Source organism: Pelmatolapia mariae, linkage group LG5 (assembly GCF_036321145.2).
Source record: "Pelmatolapia mariae isolate MD_Pm_ZW linkage group LG5, Pm_UMD_F_2, whole genome shotgun sequence".
Lineage (NCBI taxonomy): Eukaryota > Metazoa > Chordata > Actinopteri > Cichliformes > Cichlidae > Pelmatolapia > Pelmatolapia mariae.
In genome coordinates this window covers 15,733,171-15,751,310 of record NC_086231.1, presented here as the reverse complement: position 1 = coordinate 15,751,310, position 18,140 = coordinate 15,733,171, and the positions used below count along the sequence as shown (strand labels likewise).

The window sequence follows — 18,140 nt, the reverse complement described above, 5'->3', positions numbered from 1 at the left end:
GCACTTCACACACAGACTGCAGGCTGAAACATGTCTTTTTGATAAAGTTTATGGTTAGAGCTGGAATCAGGTGACCCTGAATCCTTCCTTCATTGTGCTGCAATAGCCTTAGGCTGCTGGGATGCTTCCCATGATGCACTGTGCATTTCTTCTCTACCCAACTCTCATGTTTATATACCACTATTACAAATGTTTAAAACAGTTTTCGTATTTATTAAGCTCTGTTTTCTCTTCCATAGTGTCCCTTTTGTCCTGTCCTCCTCTGCACTCTTCTTTTTCCCTTCACACCTAACCAGTCACAGGAGATGGCTCCCAGAGCCATGGGGGCTCTGGGAGGTTTCTTCCTGTGGAAGAGGAGTTTTCCCTTCCCACTTTCACCATGTTTTTTGTTTATAGGGAGTTGCCTGATAGTTTGAGTTTTCTTTCATATATTGTAAGGTCTTTACCCTACAGTGTAAGATGCCTTGTGAATTGACACTATTTAAATATAAATTGAACTGAAGTGAAAAATTTAATTAGTATACATTAGGCTACCCATTTACATATAAGCAATTAAAATAATCAACAACTAAAAAAACTAAAGACAATATAATATAATACAATGTACATGATTCTGAAAGGTGGCATTCTATAAGGTATCTTTACTTTTGGCAATTCAGAAGTATTATGATTATACAACTTGTGCACTGCTTAAGCTGCTCGAGTACAATTATAAATTTTACTCGTTTATTTAAGTAAAAGTATTTATTCTACTTTGCAAAACAATTATCCAACACAAAATTATATTTAGTCTTGTGCACCACTTTTATAACTGATGTAATAGAATATGTTGTGCAGCCTGAAAATCACACCCAGTGTTTGCTACATGTGTGAAAATTTTCTTATGAAATATTCTGACTTCCTGCAACCACCGCCTTTAAAAGAAAATCCAGGTTCATAGCACTATAATCTCTGAATCTCAGTAAAAATAAAAAAGAAAGAAAGAAAAAAAAGAAAAGCAAAGTCCTACGTCATTTTGGAGCAGCTGCAATAAACGTGTGTCTTTGTTATGAGAAAAACTATATAGAAACAGCTTTGATAGGATTTCATCAGTTTGAGGGAACTTAGAAATGACAGAGTTAAAAATATAATGTTGCAAAAGCTCCAACATTTTGCCAAAATACTGACTTTCTACTCGTGCAACACAACAATATTCTTCTGCTTGGACACGTCTCAGTATTAGGAATACTGTTCACTCAGCTCACTGGTTTCTGTTCTGTGGGAGCCACAGTGAGCTCATTGCAATATTTTTGTCATTAGTGTGCACCCATGACATCCTTTCCTAGTTATGTAGGTACAAGTGTGGGTGTTTTTGACATAAAATATTTGGAGGAGCAAATTTTTGATCTTCTTTCAAACGATGCCTACAGACTGTGTCACTCAAAATGAAAAAAATGTCAACAGATTTTCCGTTTTTATTTAATTCTATCATTTGAGCCAATAAAAACGTGACTGCCATGTGAAAAAGTATATTCATACCTCAGTATTTATCACACTTTTAAATCCATAGAATTAGAACCGTGGGTCCTTCATTTGTTGCCAATGACTACAGGCTTCTTAAAGATTGACAGGTGAAACAAGTCTCATAAAATCTTTGACATATAAGGATTGGTGTTCGTTTTGAAACTGAAGTATGTAGAATCACTGTGGCACTATCTAAAGAGCTTCAGAGAAAAAATTGGTAACATATAGTTCTGACAAAGTAATAAAAAAAAGTCCAAATGATTTTAAATAGACCTTGCTGTACTATTAAAATAAAACATCTACAAGTGGTGTTCACAGTGGTGTTTCCACCCCAGCAAATTCAACCGCAAGAGTGGAGTGCTTGATGCAGAAACAAATTTCCAATAACAAGAAAATTCATCACAGGATCAGCAGGTGACTCTTGCAATTGTTGGTGTCAAAGTGATTTTGGCTACAATCAGAAAGCGACTGCAGAAATGTGACCTGCATGGGAGGTGTGCTTGGAAAAATCCTTTGCTGGCTAAAAATATCATCAGAGACCAGCTACAGTTTGCCAATAAACATATCTGTAAAGACCAGGTCTGTTGGAATAATATGCTCGGGACAGACAAATCAAAGATAGTGTTGTTTGGCTACAGTAACAGCAAACATGTTTGGGCAACAACCAAAGGCAGATTTTTAGGAGAAGAAGCTCAGTTCACTTGTGAAGCATGGCAGTGACTATGTAACAGTCTGGGTTTGTTCCCCTGCCTCAAAGATTGAGCAGTTGCGGCACTTGATTCGTCTGTCTGAATCACAGCAAAGAGTGCTTAAAGATAATGTGAGGCCATCTGTCCAAAAGATGAAGTGGAGCCTTCAATGAAACACTAGTGAATCCACCAAAGAATCGCTCAAAAAGAAGAAGAAATGCTGGATTATGTGGCAAGACTAGTAGCCTAGTCAAAGCCCACATTTGACTCCAGCTGAGATGTTGTGGGAGGAATTGGAAATAAGCTTTAAATGCAAGTAAACCCCCAAACATTTTGCATGTGACAGAATTTAGCATAGAAGAGCTTTCAAAAATTTTAGAACTGATGTCAGAGTCTGGGAAATTATGCAGAACAGTACAAGAACTTGTTGTTGCCCAAGGAAATAATACTGAGGTTTCTGAGACCAAGCAGATCTTGTCTTTTCCACTTAAATTCTACACCTATTGTTCCTTATGGTTACATTCAAGTGCAACATCTCTATCTGAACAGATCAGATTCAGAATTTTTATTTATCTGAGTTTAATCAAAACAGAATCTCCATGTGTTGAGCTTTTTTTTTTCTTTTTGTTTTGCATTAGCAGTCTTGAAGTGTCAACAAAACAAGCTGATTCATACTTTGTTTGTAATTGGGGAAAGTTGGGCTATAAGAAAAGCCTTCTAGTCTAACTAAGCATGGTGTGCACTGCTGCATTAACACTGATAGAACATTTCCCCAGAGAAAGTGTGTCGCTCTGCTCTGCATTTCCCCTATGAGAAGTGTATTTCACACAGTTTGCTGACACCTTCTGTCAAATGACTTCCTGTATGATCTCAAGAGCAAATGTGTGCAACATCTTTGATCTGTAATTCTCCCCAAATGTGTTTTTGTCTCAGAGCAATGTAAAGTGGTGTGTAGGACAGGGATAATCGAGCCTGTGAAAAAATTGCATTTTGGTATGTGACAAGAGATCCCCATCTGCCTTTGCACTAAATTTTGGGGGAAATCTGTCAGCGAGCTCTTGGTGGAAAGCCCCTGAGAAATCTACAGTCCCTATCATGCAATCTTAACAATTGCAATTTCTCATTTTTTCAGTGGAAATGTTACTCACCAACTGACTGCATACCTGATAAAAGTTGGGTGGGTTTGAAAATAATGTGAAAAACTTGTGTGTAACTCTGCTAAGGAAACTTTAATGACATCCAGGTCTTTATAGGCAAAATAATAATCCAGTGCTCCACCAAGAAAAGATTAGGGTCCTTCAGGAAGCTAATAAAGATGCCTTACTTGAATCATTATATGATTAATGCTTAATTAAGGCTAAAGTTTCCCCAATCACCCCCCAAAACAGTTCATAGTATTGGTCATTACAGCTCTGGTACTTTGGTATTACCAAAGTCATGTTTTATGTTTATGTAATTGCTAATCCACCAGTATGTGCAAGGTCTTTAACTGAAATGGACATTTTAACGCTCAGCTATAATGTTTGTTGTTATAAATTAATTTTCACATTATTTTTTTTTTTATTAGATTGTCAAACTACACTTGTTTACCTGCACTCCTGAACAGAAAAAATATTTTTAGCGAATGAACAATACACGAGATTTGCTCAAATCTGGGGGAAAAACAAAAGTTGATCTCAGTTCAGTGAATTCACTATTTTTATTTTGTTTGTTTTAAATGTGGTTTTGAGAGATTTGTAAAATATTAGTGTTTTCTTATTATCACTTGAGTTATTACATTGCATCACAGCATTAAGACTCTAATGGCAAGTGCATGCCCACTGTGGGTTTAACAAATAATCAAGTTGTAAGAGTTATTTACAAACAGGTATTGTTTGTAAATAACTCCTGGTTTGTAGATTCACTTCAGGATTTTCCACAAGAAGTTCCTTTACTTGACTGAAACCCTTTTACATGGACAAGAGTATTTTGTTTGTTTCTTTGTTTGTTTGTTTTTTTGTTTTGTTCCCCTTAATACGTTTTGTTGAACATAACTTTATTTTGGTGTATGATAAGCTATTCTGCTGAGGTCATTATGGAAACCTCCATACAATTCTTTGATACAGTTCATACATGTGTCTGAAAGGCAAGCAACACGAATGCATATTTGTTTTTATAGCTTCATTCACTGTGATTCAGATGTGATCATTCGTGGATATTACACTTAAATGTTTGCCAACAAGAACTGAAGCTTTGTGTTGGTTCTCCTCCCCTGTATGAGAAGGACGCGCACAATGCTACTGATGAACGGTAAAGCTATGACACCCTCTGCTGGTATACAGTTTAATAAGCAAGCAACAAATTACCAGCTACCAGTGCCATAATTTCTTCATAATTAATTAGGTTCATCAGTTCAAAAATGACGCGTTTCTTGCTGATTTTTTTATTTTATTTAATTTGTAAGTAGTAAAATGATAATAACATGATGTCACCGAGAAAAGAAAAAAGAAGAAAAAACATACCTGAGCCATCTAACTCCAAAACAGGTCATCAATAATTAGTTTCGGTACACAAACACGTCATCAACAAAAACCACTTGTTTCTATGACTCTCCATAAGTCATCTAAAGGACGCTAAAAATAAACGTTTCTCAATACCAAAGGGAAACTGAACTATGTCGTTGCTGACCTTAACTTTATGACATCCTCTTTAAAGTATGCATCCTTTCATCACTTTGGAAGCACGACCTGCTTTTTCTCGGTGATGTCACGGCTATGAAATGTACGGACAAGCTGCTTTTCTTTGAAAGCGACACTGTCACGCTGCAGTCTCTGTAAGGTGTAACTACATTTGAGCCGAGGTGCTCAGAGTAAACATGGTTAATTGTCAGGTTAAATCATTTCTGTCTGTGTGAAGTCGGTGATGCGTGGTTTTTGCAGTGTCTGACACCGCTTATTGTGAGGTAGGCCATTGCGCAAAACTGTTTGTCACCGGCCACACCTTTTCCACGCCTTCCTGAAAAGTGGTAGTTACAGTTAAGCCGAGCTTAAAGATATAAGCGAGACGCCAGGGGCTATGGACTGCATTGTTCACGGAGCAGCTCGAGTGCCAGACTGTACCATGTGGTGGACACTATTGTCAGTCATTACTGGAGTGCTAATACTAGTTCTCCGTTTCTCCACTCGCAGAAGGTAAGATAAGTGTTACAACATGTTGATTTTGCAGATAATAAATTAGTACTAAGGCTTGTTTACTGTGTAAATGCATATTTTGCAAATGTTATAGCTTTACCGATTACTTATTTCTTTTGTTTGGCGCATTTAATCATAATCAAAATTTATTAAAATGAACGAAAAGTAGTTGATATTAGATCACTACTTTAACGCTGTATCACTAATTGAATATTTAGCATTTGGGGTTGCTTTTAACGGCAAAATATAGTGTGATTTATACTGAAGACGACTTGCCAATTGTCTTTTTAACTAAAGAAATCCTCCTTTTGGCATTGCTTAATGCGAATGTAAACCTGTTGTGTCAGATTCATGTAAAGTGAAAGGAAGCAAACGCTAAAGCATTTGCGATATGAATTTCCGTGTACCTGACAGGCGGAGAAATGAGCCTCCTCTGGACAAAGGTTGGATTCCATGGCTGGGACATGCCATTGAGTTTGGGAAAGATGCTGCAAAGTTTTTGGCCCGGATGAAAGAAAAACATGGAGATATATTCACAGTAAGTTCTGATTAATTAATTTAATACTTACTCTTTGAATCCAGAAGCTTGAATGCAGTTTATTTTTTTAATCGTAAAAAATATTATACTGAACATTTCGGGGATAGGTGAGGCGAGCAAATTAACAATCTGTCCTCACAGGTGCGTGTCGCCGGTCTCCGTGTGACAGTGCTGTTGGACCCACACTCATTTGATAGTGTGCTGAATGACAGAGATTCCTTTGATTTCACCCGGATCAGAAGCCAGGTCATACAAAAGGTGTTCAGTCTGCAGCTGACAAACATCAAGCCTACGTTGGAGAGGGAATGGATGGAACAGTAATAAATATGTCTTTATCGACTTTATAAGTAACAAAATTATATGACTGAAATCAGTGTTGCAAATCTTAATACTATCTTTAATTTGCATTTTTTAGGCATTTTCGAGGTTGCAGCCTTTCCAAGCTCAGCAGCTCCATGAACACTCACCTTCAGACCCTGCTCCTGCATTGCCACAATGGGTCCGCCCCTTCAGAGTGGAAACAAGAAGGACTTTTTGACCTCTGCTATAGTCTTCTTTTTAGGTAAGGCATAATATTTTAACCTAGCAAAAATACTGCATCTAATCTTTAAAAAAGAACATGATAAACATGGTGGTATTCTTATGCTTTTACCTGTGACAAACAAAAAGAGTTTTTACCGTTCTTGTTGTTGTTATCAGGGCTGGATATCTTACATTCTTTGAGAGGACACACAATGCGGCTGCTGCTTACGAAGAGTTCCGCAAATTTGACAATCTTCTCACCAAACTGGCTCGTGGCTCACTCAGGCGCGGTAAGTTGCACTGCAGCTTAACAAAAATAAAACAGATGTTCGATGGACATATAAACTAAACTTGCATCTGCGCAGCACCATAATGCAAGTGTTTGATGGTTTCATTACAGAAGAACGCAGAACAGTCAGCCACTCGCAGGAGCGACTGTGGGAACTGCTTTCTCCACACGGGCTGAGGGGAGGGTCAGAGTCAAGCACCTGGCAACAAAGTTACTGTGACTTCCTACAACAGGAGGGGATAGATGCAGATATGCAGAAAAAAGCCCTGCTGTTACAGTTGTGGACCACACAGGTAAGAACTGTTTAATTGTCTGTATTGTTTCCCGTTCTCACACAAACCATAAACATCCACAAATTCCTTACAGTGGCATCAGTGCATAAAACTCCTCCGCACCCATTGCTTGAATACCATTTCACACAACAGTGTTCAGCTTGCCAACATGAAATCATAGATGCTAGATTCCCCGTGGCCAAGTCACTCAGAGCTACCTGCTTCAACATGTAACTTGAACTGGAGTTGCCCTGAATCAGTTTTCCACGTCACTCTGTATTCCTTGAATGTGAAGAATTACATGCGCAAACACTGAGAATGAGAACAGTGTTAGTCAGCTGAAGTTGCTTCCTCTTTTTCTGACAGTTTCAGGCATCATACCAGGCATTTGTGCTGTCAGTCTTTTGTTTTTGTTTCTTTTTTCTTTTCTGTTTTTTTTGGCTGGAGTCCAATTCGTCTGATAATGTTGTTTAACTGGATGCAAATCACTTTAAAAAGACTCACATTGATACTCTCATGGATACTTCCTCTAGTGCAGAACTCTCTTTTACACTATCCAGTAACACCAGTATCTTCCATGAAACCTTGCTGAAATATTATTAATTTTGTTTTAGTGGGCTTTAATATAAAATGTTTCCATTGTTAGCAATATTTACACAGGTGTGACTGTGGGATTTAAGGTTTTTCACTAGTTCAGACAGGTCCCAGTGGTGGAGAAATGAGGTCACTACTCACTGCTGCCAGGTGGGGGAGATAGTGAGCTGTATTTGGTCTTTGTTTCTGCTGTTGCTCTATGCTACATTTTAGCTGTAATAGTTTTACCTCATCGTTAACCTGTTATTCTCCCTGGAGAAAGCTTTGTTCACCCTTAAACACAGATGTATGGAATTTTAACAATGACGAACCTATCCCGGCCCCACACTGCAGGCTCTCACACCTGCTGTGCATGTTTGGGAAAGCCCGCCAGTCCCCACGTATATTTCTGCATTATCATGTCTGCTGGGATATTGGAGCACACAGTCTCTGTCTTGAATGGAAACTGGAGCACCACTGCAGAGAATAGAAGGATTAAATGTGAGACTGGCGAGAGGTGCCAGAGTGAAGCTTATACATGTGTTACAGGCAGATTGATGTTTTTTTTTTCAGTGTAAATTGTAAATGCTAGGATTTCACCGAAGTCGCCTACATCGTCATGAGTCTTGCACAAGCTGGAGGTTGCCGTTCTTTTTCCATTTGCAAGGAATCAATGTTATTGACTGAAACATACACCGATCAGCCGCAACATTAAGACCATTGACAAGTGAAGGGAATAACGTCCAGCTTCTCATCACGTCGAAATGTTCTGCTGGGAAACTTTGGATCATGTCTTTACCACATACAGTGCAAACAAACACTGATGCTGAACAAGCACACCCTATCAACACTCCCAGTCACTAATACCTTCTTCTACCAGGACATTGAATGCACCAGTAGTGAAAAATTGGGCATGAATAGGTCAAGGAACATGACAAAGAACCCAAGAAGCTGAACGAAATTTGCCAGATCCTAACGTAATCACGCATTTATGGGCTGCAGTAAACAAACCTGATTAATGGCGACCCCACCTCCCCACCAACATCCGTAAAACACACCTCAAGGTCCGGTGTTTATAACCTGGCATGGGTCAGACCTATTTTTGCTGCACAAGTTGGGCCTAAACATTATAGCAAATGTGGTTTTAATGCTGTAGGATATTCAACACCACTTTCACATTTAGTCATATAGTCAAAGCCAATAACTGGCCAGCAAAGCATTTTGGACCGTGAATAGTTGGGAAATGAGTGGTATGGGGGTCATGCTGGTGAGCACTATTACCTCACAATTAGAAGGCTCCTAGTTGGAATTTCCTGGGTGGTTGGGCCTTTCTGTGTGAAGTTTGTCTGCATGAGTTTTCTCTGTATTTCAGTTTCCTCCTATAGTCCAAATCATGTTGATTTTGTATATTCGTTTTCTGCCTTTTCCACTATGTTTGCTGGGGTCGACTTGAACTCCCTTGCAACCCTATAAGTGGGATAAGTGGTTTAAAAGATTGATGGATAGATTAATGGGAATAGCTATATAACAAAAATGACCTACTATCACCTTTAATGCGAATTTCCATTTAAAAACTGCACTGTAAAACCTGCTTTGTGTGCAAATGGAAATGTTTTTTTTCTTCTCTCTCATCAATTATAATTCCCAAAATGATAAGTATTTTTCCTCTAAGAATCTGCAGCTGTTGGGATAGACTCATATTATAACCTGAGGCATTATATAAGGCGATCTGAAGATCTAAGAGGGCAGAAAGACACTGTGATGTACTTCTAGTCACTTTTGCTCATTTGCCCTGCCTGTCAATGGAGAGTTGACCTGAGATGAGCAGAAGTAAGAACAGCTCCCCTAACCCACAGCAATTACTGTCTGACAGGCTCAGGTGTCTCCCACAGTGGTTGACAGAGGTGCCTACAAAGCATGGGGTGACTTATTGGCTTCTCCTCACATCAGTCATATTCACACAGTAGCAGTACAGAGAAATTAGAGGAAAGCAAATAATAGCCATCATCAAAAGTATCTCTATTTTAGGTATATACTAGCTTTATACATACAAAATGAATTCTGTTGTTTTTTTTTCATCTGAAACTCGTGTAAAGGTTTGTGCGCGTGCAATGTTTGTTTCAGTGTAATGCTGGACCTGCTGCCTTTTGGCTCCTTGGCTTCCTGCTCACTCACCCAGAGGCCATGGAGGCTGTTAAGTCAGAGATCAGAGGCCTTTCCACACGGCGGGATACTTCCTTTCAGCAGCCCCAGAACAACCCACTGGAAGCACACAGCACACCTGTATTTGGTACGTAACAGCTGCTAGCAGCCTTTTCTGTTATTCACTTGAGCCCTTCTGCCTTGGGGTTTAATTGCTCCAGTGGGATGGAAACAAAAGCTCATTTTGAGCTGTTAGAAATAACTGCAGTGTATTGAAACAGTGACAGCAGCCATGGCAGTTTGAACTTTGAACCAATTAAATGTTGATTGCCTTTTTCATATAATCGTATCTGTGCAATGTTTGTTCGTCGCCAAATTACGCCTGAGGGCACCGCAGACTTAACTCACACTGACACCCCTCTGACATCATCCACTCAGCTGTCCTTTCAATTGTACAGATAGCATTTTGAGTGAGACCCTACGGCTCACTGCTGCAGTAATGATCAGAAGAGAGGTGGTGCAGGACAAGATCCTGGACATGGCCAATGGAAAGAGGTACCACCTCAGACGAGGGGACAGAGTGTGTCTGTTCCCTTTCCTCAGCCCTCAAATGGACCCACAGATACACCAAGAGCCACAGGTATTTAGTGTGTACATATGAAGTGCATTAATCTAGAATAGGATCTATGCATTAACAGCACCAACATGGGTTCCTCTATACTAATTATATTATGGCAAATAAGCTGGCCTCGAGGTGGCATGATTAAACACTGTGATTTAAAACACAGGCATAATACTTCCTCTGGCATAAGCTGGTAAATGCCTACAAATTATTTGTCAAGGACTAGGGCTTGTTTATTTATTAATGTTCATTCTTATTATTTGTCTTAACTCGTTAGAGGTGAAATGTTATTTTATAGCCAAAAAGTCAAGCTTGTTTTCATGATATCATAACACACACAGCTAACGAAGCCCACATGTTTTGCTCTTGACAGACTTTCAAGTACGACCGTTTCCTAAATGATGATATGACAGTGAAGGATGAATTCTACAAGCACGGAAAAAAGCTGAAGTATCACAGCATGCCTTGGGGTGCAGGGAAAAACAGCTGCGTTGGGAAAGAGTTTGCTATTTCAACTATTAAACAGTGAGTGTTAAAATCATTTGTAACATATTTCCATCATTTATCTTAAGCTTAAAAATAAATAATACTTTCATCATCAAAGAGTTCCATGCAATTTCAACCTGATTACTCGTTCTGGCCATCTTCACATAATATCCCCCCTTTTTATCATTTCAGTCCTGCTTTTATGTTCTCAATCATAAAGTAAGAAGCTGTTATACAGCCATTGCTTATTCTCTGTACTGACCTGTATGACAGAGGTGAAGGATATTAGAGAGAAGTCACTCGTAAGAGCCAATGTCAGACGTCCTGTACAAATGTTAAAACAGCCTCAGCTGTGCTAATATGTCTGAAAAGATGTAAACAGTTTTTACCTCTTTTTTCTTTAGATTTGTCTTCTTGGCCTTGACCCATCTTGATCTGGAGCCGTGTGACCCTGAGGCTAAACTGCCCCCCGTTAATCCCTGTCGTTATGGGTTTGGGATGCTCCAGCCAGACGGAGACCTGCAGGTCCGATACAGACTGAAGAGAACATAGCACCTTACTGTACAAACTACTTACTGACATACTGTAATATTATTTATTCTATCTTATATTTGATCAGTCCACCTTAAATCCTATTTAATGTTTTCATTTTTGTAATTTTGTATGTTAATAAAAAACTAAAGGAAACACTAACCAGCTGATTTTGTCTCATTTTTAATGACTCCGATTTCTTATCTGAGTTCAGAAGTTATTTTCTAAAGGAAATGCAAATACAGAAGATGCAACATTAAAGATCAGTGCAACAGCTCGATTATATTGATTTTGTAATGGGTCAGGATTGATGTCACCTTTGAAATTATTTAATTTCTGTAGTGCCGTGTAATATAAAATATTTCACCACACTCTTCATTGGGGGCCTGACCCCCGCCCGCTCCCCACAGGTTATGGTGAACTGCAAAGCAGACTAGTGAAACACTGATCAATCTAGAAGTGATCACATCAGTCACACACCATACAACGATGCATCACTAATGCCTAATAACGTAATAAAATAGAGCTACAGTGTATCTCTCCAGTCAGGTGGGAGCTGCGGGTGTGTTTTCGGATGCTAGGCTTTTGTGCACATGCACATTTACGCGTCTTTTTCTGGAGCCATCATAGTCTGACGTACAAGTAGCTGTGTGTTTTTGATGATAGAGTTGCAGGACGCGGTGGTGAAAGAGTTAAACAGATGTGAAAGAGAGCGCCGAGCTGCCATGGATCCACCTTCACAGAGATGCGGCGCCTCCTCACACAGCTGACTGGGAACACAGGTAGTCTGTCCGAACGGGCTTGTCGGCGTACTTGTTGATCTTCAGGGTGAATCAGGGAAGCGAGATGCGGAGCAGGAAACCGGCGGGTAGACAGTAGATCGTGCTGAAGATATCTCTGCCATGTCGGAGGCAGAGGAGGGGGAAATGGATTGGTTTAGACCCTGGCAATAGTAAACCAATAACGGCGCCTCAATTTTTTTTATTATTTTCTAATGCTACTGCTTCGTTTTTGTTTGTGGCAGCGGATTGATTGTTCACAAGGCGGTACGTGCTGGTTTGATTCAGTGTAGGATGACAACTCACGAAGGTATTTTTGAGCTCATTTTCCATTTCTGGACTTTGTGTAATGTGCAACCTATCAATTGTAATAGCTTTCCAGTTGCATGGGGGGAACACTGTGCGTTTAAGCTTGCACCATTATGGAGCAGGGAGCCTTTGAAAAACACGGGAAAAGATGGAAGATTTGCATTCACTACATTGCACTTTTAGATGGCTAGTACCATTCCCAATCTAGCTACGCAGATTGCCAGTGTGTACAAAGGTGGGGCTGATGTTTGTTTTGTGGTTTGTTTAATCTGTTTTGTCGAAGCTTTGACTTGGATAAAGCAGGAGGAGGGTGGAGGCTGCTTCAAATGAATATTTATTATTATTATTATTATTGTTTTATTTATTCCAGCAACATCCACAACACAGATATAACAATATCTACATCTTGAGTCCAGTAACACTTTTATGTTCAGTTTTTTCGTCCTTTCTTTTTTAAAAATTTTGCATGCGCATTTAGAAACTAGTCCTCAGGCCTATTTGTGCTTGTGAAAGATTACAAACTTTGTGAGACAGTGATCACATCTGCAGGACCGATGTGTTGTGGACTTTTCCGTGCCCTCATCACACAACACACAAGCTCAATATATACGTTTCAATGTGCAGCTTGTGCCACGTGTACGGTCATAAATGGTCCATAAAAATATTGGCCTCTTCGTCACAAGAGGATGTAACGTAGGCTATATTTTCTTGTCAGATAGCCTGCCCTCCCAAGGGAGCTCGCCGTGATTCAGGGAGTGAACATTTGCTTCCTGGTGTTTCAGCACCATTGGACTGGACAGCGCTCACTTTGTACAACATTCACTGTGTGGTGTTCTGCGTCTCACCCACCCACAGCACTGCATGGGCGTCATACGGGCACAGATCGACCTCTGTGGAGGCAAAATAATAATAATAATAATAATATTAATAGTAAGAAAAAATGGGCACGATGACCTCTTTTTCCACCTTGTGCAGCCATCTAAGCCATCACAGCAGAAATAGTTAAAGATAAATATTTTATCTGTTACCACAGAAGAGAGCTCTCTTCAGAATTGGTCAGCACAAATAGGTTGTGTAAAGTTTTGGGAACTTGTTATCATCAGCATTTCCCCCCCACACTTGCTTTAATTGATGATAGAACAGCATGGATGCATTTTGGTAATGTTTCCCAAAATATTTTTTAACCCCCCAAAAGAAATGCATGACAGTGTGTGCTGGCTTTAGCCTTTTATCCTTCTGAGCATTTTTTCTACTATTGGATGAGGAAACATTTAAAAAAAAAGAAGAAGATTGGACTGTTTTATTCATTTAAGTCACAACAGCTGATTAGGGAGATTAGGATGATTTCATTTGTTTATTCTAAATGTATCTGATCTATAGCATCTGGAGGCAGTTTTTCTTCTGTTCTTGTTGTTGGAAGTGTCAAAAGTATTTTGTAAGTGACGGGGGAACATTTATTGAGGCTTTTTGCAGTATCAGTTTTAGATGATTGCAGTACAATAATAAGCTAGGATTCTGTTTTTTGCCTTGTTTATATGTGAATGAGTCATCTTAATAACCCCCATCTGTTCACCAAGAGATTCTTGTGGTTTTAGGAAGAAATAAAAAAAAAAATAGAATAATGCTGAAGACAACAAGAACAGCAGTAACTGATTGGGAAATATCATTAGAAATAACTCAATTTTATTGATTTCCAGTATTTTTGCATGAGCAGTTCAACCAGTGAACAGTTAAGAAAGCATTTTATGATTGTTGAATGACATTTTCAGAAGAAAGACAGAAGAATTAATGTGAGTGAAATAATTTTGTTTTACTTTTATCATCATTTTAACAATAGTCAGATTTGCCTTTCTGGGGTAATGTATCCCAGGTTGTGAACTGCTGCCAGAGCAGCAAGGTGTTACGACTGTTACAACTGAAATCAATGGGCCTCTGACATTTGTATTAAGCTCTGTAACACTAATGGTTTGTTTTTGTTTTGTGATTCCTTTAGATACGATAATGAATGAAGAGACAATCAAGTGTAGTCCATAGCCTCGGCGGTCCTCATGCTCTCTCTACCTAAAGTTATCATGGAGAAATCCTTGGCCGAGTTAAATAAAGCCGGCTCTCGGTCAACATCATCGCTGCCACCTGAACCAGTGGACATCATTCGCAGCAAGTCATGTTTCCGCAGAGTCAGGCTAAACGTTGGAGGGCTCCCACATGAGGTCTTGTGGCGAACGTTAGACAGGCTACCACGAACGCGTTTGGGAAAGTTAAGAGATTGCAACTCGCACGAATCACTGATGGAAGTGTGCGATGATTACAATCTTGAGGAGAATGAGTACTTTTTCGACCGGCATCCAGGGGCGTTTACATCTATTCTGAACTTTTACCGCACGGGTAAGCTGCACATGATGGAGGAAATGTGCGCCCTTTCATTTAGTCAAGAACTAGACTACTGGGGCATCGATGAGATCTACCTGGAGTCGTGTTGCCAAGCAAGATATCACCAGAAAAAGGAGCAAATGAATGAAGAACTCAAAAGGGAGGCAGACAACTTAAAAGACAGAGAGGGAGAAGAATTTGACAACACCTGCTGTGCCGAAAAAAGAAAGAAACTTTGGGACCTCCTGGAAAAGCCCAGCTCATCTGTTGCAGCAAAGGTAATGCCACGGGATTTTGGGTGTGAGTTGATCATGATTATGTTCACTTTGACCCCGTCACAGAAATACCTGCAGTGTTGTGCTTAAAATTTCAGTTTATTCAAGAAAAATCAAATAATAGGAAGTGCTCCTGTACCAAATATCAGCACAGCCAGGTGACCTTAGATTACTGCCATTGCATGGAGAGGAAACAGTTACACTTTATGATTACACAAAATATATCAGTCATTACATTTTGATTGTTCAAAAGTTGGAACATGGAGTAAATGCTGGAAATCATAGAAAAAGCCTGTCAATTTGTGTGCTGTTGTCTGCAGTTATTGTGATTTGAAACCTGGGAACAAAACAGGAAGACGAATTTGGTAACAACATAAATGGCTGCCTTTATTTATTGCTATAAAACATCTTTAAAACGTGACATTGAGCTCATTAGCCTTGTGTCCTGTAATGCTGCAGTTACAAAGGACCATTGCTGTATAACTGCCATCATTATTATCATCAAAACCAAAAACAGACCTTCAAACACACAGACCAGTGGACCAAATGGACCAGTTGGTAATAACTTGTTATTTCCACAATATTACTTAATTTTTTTTCCACCTTATTATCCCACTGTTACCAAGCTGTAATATAAAGTGCAACTACATTAAAATAACTAAAGCACTTGCTTTTTTGTGAAATCCCCCCCCCCCCCCCCCCCAAAAAAAAAAAAAAAATAATAATTTTGAGATTTAGAGGTTTGAGGTATTTAATTTTAGCTCTGTGCACATGAACAAGAAGCTGGAAATGACATGGAATTCTTTCAACCATAACCCTAACCCGCACCGTTAGTCAATGCATGTTATGCCATCAGCAGGCCTTTCACAGAGCCACACCTGCAACTGCAACCTGGGAGACCACAGCAGTGTTAAACATGAGCAACCTTTGATCACACTCTTCTCAGTTGGATTGGAAGGATCAAAGAGGGGGGCTGTTTCTTCCCATCTCAGTTTTAAGGGGAGCAGCGTGCCTTGTTTGTCTTGCAGCTATTATTGTATGGGAAATGGAAATGAAACTATTAGCAATTTGTGCCGGCTGATGCTTTGCAGCGAGGATTTGTTAGAACTGTCAGCTCTAATCCACAAACAGAGTGAGATGAGTGCTGTGAGTCTGTCAGTGAAATGTCTTCTTCACAGGAATCAAAGAGATGTAAAATCGATGCTTATTGGGTTAGCGCTAAGAAAGTGCTGTAGCCTACAAAAAGGAGATGACCACTCGGAGTCGACCATAAGTTCTTGTCTCCGTTATCACGCCCTGATACCTGCAATTTATCAAAATATCAGCGACAAACTGTTGTGAAGTGCTCGACGAAGATGGGTACAGCGATTCACTTTGAATAATAACACAGAAAATTGCTTATGCAAAGTGGTTTCAGCGAATCTCTAGCTCTCAATGTCTATATATATCTATTATTCATGTTAAAGGAATTTAACTGAGCTGCTAATTCACATAACCTCCTGGCTTGGCAACATTATATCTTGATAGTGGAGGATAGGGATAGACAGAAAAAGGAGCAAACTTGACATAGCAAGCAGCAGAGTTTATTAATTCCTAATTAGTTAAAAAAAGGACCACATTAAACCACAGACCAAGCTACCAAAACCATTCAAGGGGTTCATGTATTGTCTTAGTTCTTTTATTTATTTATTTAACTGTGGGCTTGTTGAGCAATCCAACTTGAACCACAGACTGAGCTGTGCTCTCCTATCCTGGACCAGAAATGGGACTGTATGTGCAGCAGCCCATAAACAGATGGTGAATGGTAGCGATTAGCACAAAACAAATGGTTACCAGGCAACAAAAGTACGATTTTATCATCACCGAAGGAGTGGGTATTGAACAGGAGTAGGCCTATTTGTGTTTCTGTGTGAGTGTAATTGCACTTCTGTTTAGTTCCTGTTTTAATGTTTGTACAAAACAAAACAAGCAGCTACAATTTTTAGATGTTCAGGGGATAAATGTTTAAAAAAAAATCTCAGTGTTGCTGCCTGTGTTTTCTCTGCCCTGCCATCCTTCCTGGCTTTCTTTTCTCTGCATTGGCTCATATCTCTCCTCCCTTCCTTCCTTCTTGAGGCTCCTCTGGTATATACTTCTGTCTAAATGTCAGGGAAATGTCACATTAATTATTCTCCAGGAGACTCTAGGCCCAATTTGAAGCTTCCCTCTCTCTGTTTACATTCTTTGTAAGCCACAGCATTGTCTGTCTCGCACTCAGATCCCAGATCAGATTCCAGTCACCATAAAATAAGATTGTGTCTGACCGCTGGCAAAGCAGTGCCTAACAATCAGATTGACACCAAGAAAAGCCTTTTTCACCTGCAGTAGCATTTATGTAACATCATGTTAGATCCTGCTGGTTTCTGCTATTCATAATATCACAAATATCTGTTTACAGATTAGGACTTTGACAATATGCTTAAAAATTACAATACTTATATAAATGTTTCAAGTTATAGTTTGAATCCTATAGTATATAAGTTTATATTCAGAGTAAAATTTGTAAGCATTTTTTTTTGTAATACCAAAAAAACATCAATTGTGTCCCACTTCCTCTGAAACCATTACTAAATAATAAAATTTTAAATAGATTTTATTTTGAAGTTTTTATTTGAAATCTGCTATTAATATGGGCTCGCCTTCAGACAATTTACAGAAGAAACCAAAGCCAAACGTGAGTATTGCTGTCATCTTTGTCCTCCATGCATTAATAAATGTGGAATTACCAGTTCCTGCTCCGTCAGTGGGTATTGTGCATCAGATGGCAGGCAACAAATTCCAATTACGCTACTCTCATGTCACAGTTAACATGACAAATAAATGTGGCTTGGCGATATTCCTACTCATAAATCAGTCTGCAGCAGAATCCAATACAAGCACCCAGACTAGAATCGGTCACTGTTTCTGACATCTGGACAGTCACAGCTGGTTAGATGATATATAAGAAGCCATAAAAAAACAAGACTAGAATTCCTGTCATCAATCATGGGCTGGATCATCCAGAGCCTGCACTAAATATTTCATAGAAGAC

At 39.3% G+C, this 18,140-nt stretch overlaps 2 protein-coding genes across 3 annotated transcripts in view; both read left to right on the top strand.

Annotated features, from left to right (window-relative positions):
- The first annotated feature begins 5,291 nt into the window (after positions 1-5,291).
- ptgis (prostaglandin I2 (prostacyclin) synthase) lies at positions 5,292-11,358 on the top strand. The gene is made up of 10 exons (XM_063472953.1): positions 5,292-5,362; positions 5,777-5,900; positions 6,042-6,217; positions 6,316-6,462; positions 6,600-6,712; positions 6,823-7,004; positions 9,681-9,846; positions 10,157-10,338; positions 10,694-10,845; positions 11,211-11,358. Exons 1-10 carry the CDS (start codon positions 5,292-5,294, stop codon positions 11,356-11,358), a joined length of 1,461 nt encoding a protein of 486 aa, XP_063329023.1.
- Positions 11,359-11,975: 617 nt separating this feature from the next.
- The window catches only part of kcnb1 (potassium voltage-gated channel, Shab-related subfamily, member 1), a 37,252-nt gene continuing 31,087 nt past the window's right edge, over positions 11,976-18,140 (top strand). Inside the window, exons 1-2 of one of the 2 annotated variants that reach the window (XM_063473847.1) lie at positions 11,976-12,119; positions 14,419-15,073. In XM_063473847.1, the coding sequence (XP_063329917.1) occupies positions 14,474-15,073 (600 nt within the window). In that variant the 5' untranslated portion in view covers positions 11,976-12,119; positions 14,419-14,473. Of the gene's footprint in view, positions 12,427-14,418; positions 15,074-18,140 lie in introns of both variants that reach the window. The other variant, XM_063473846.1, reaches the window with a different exon arrangement.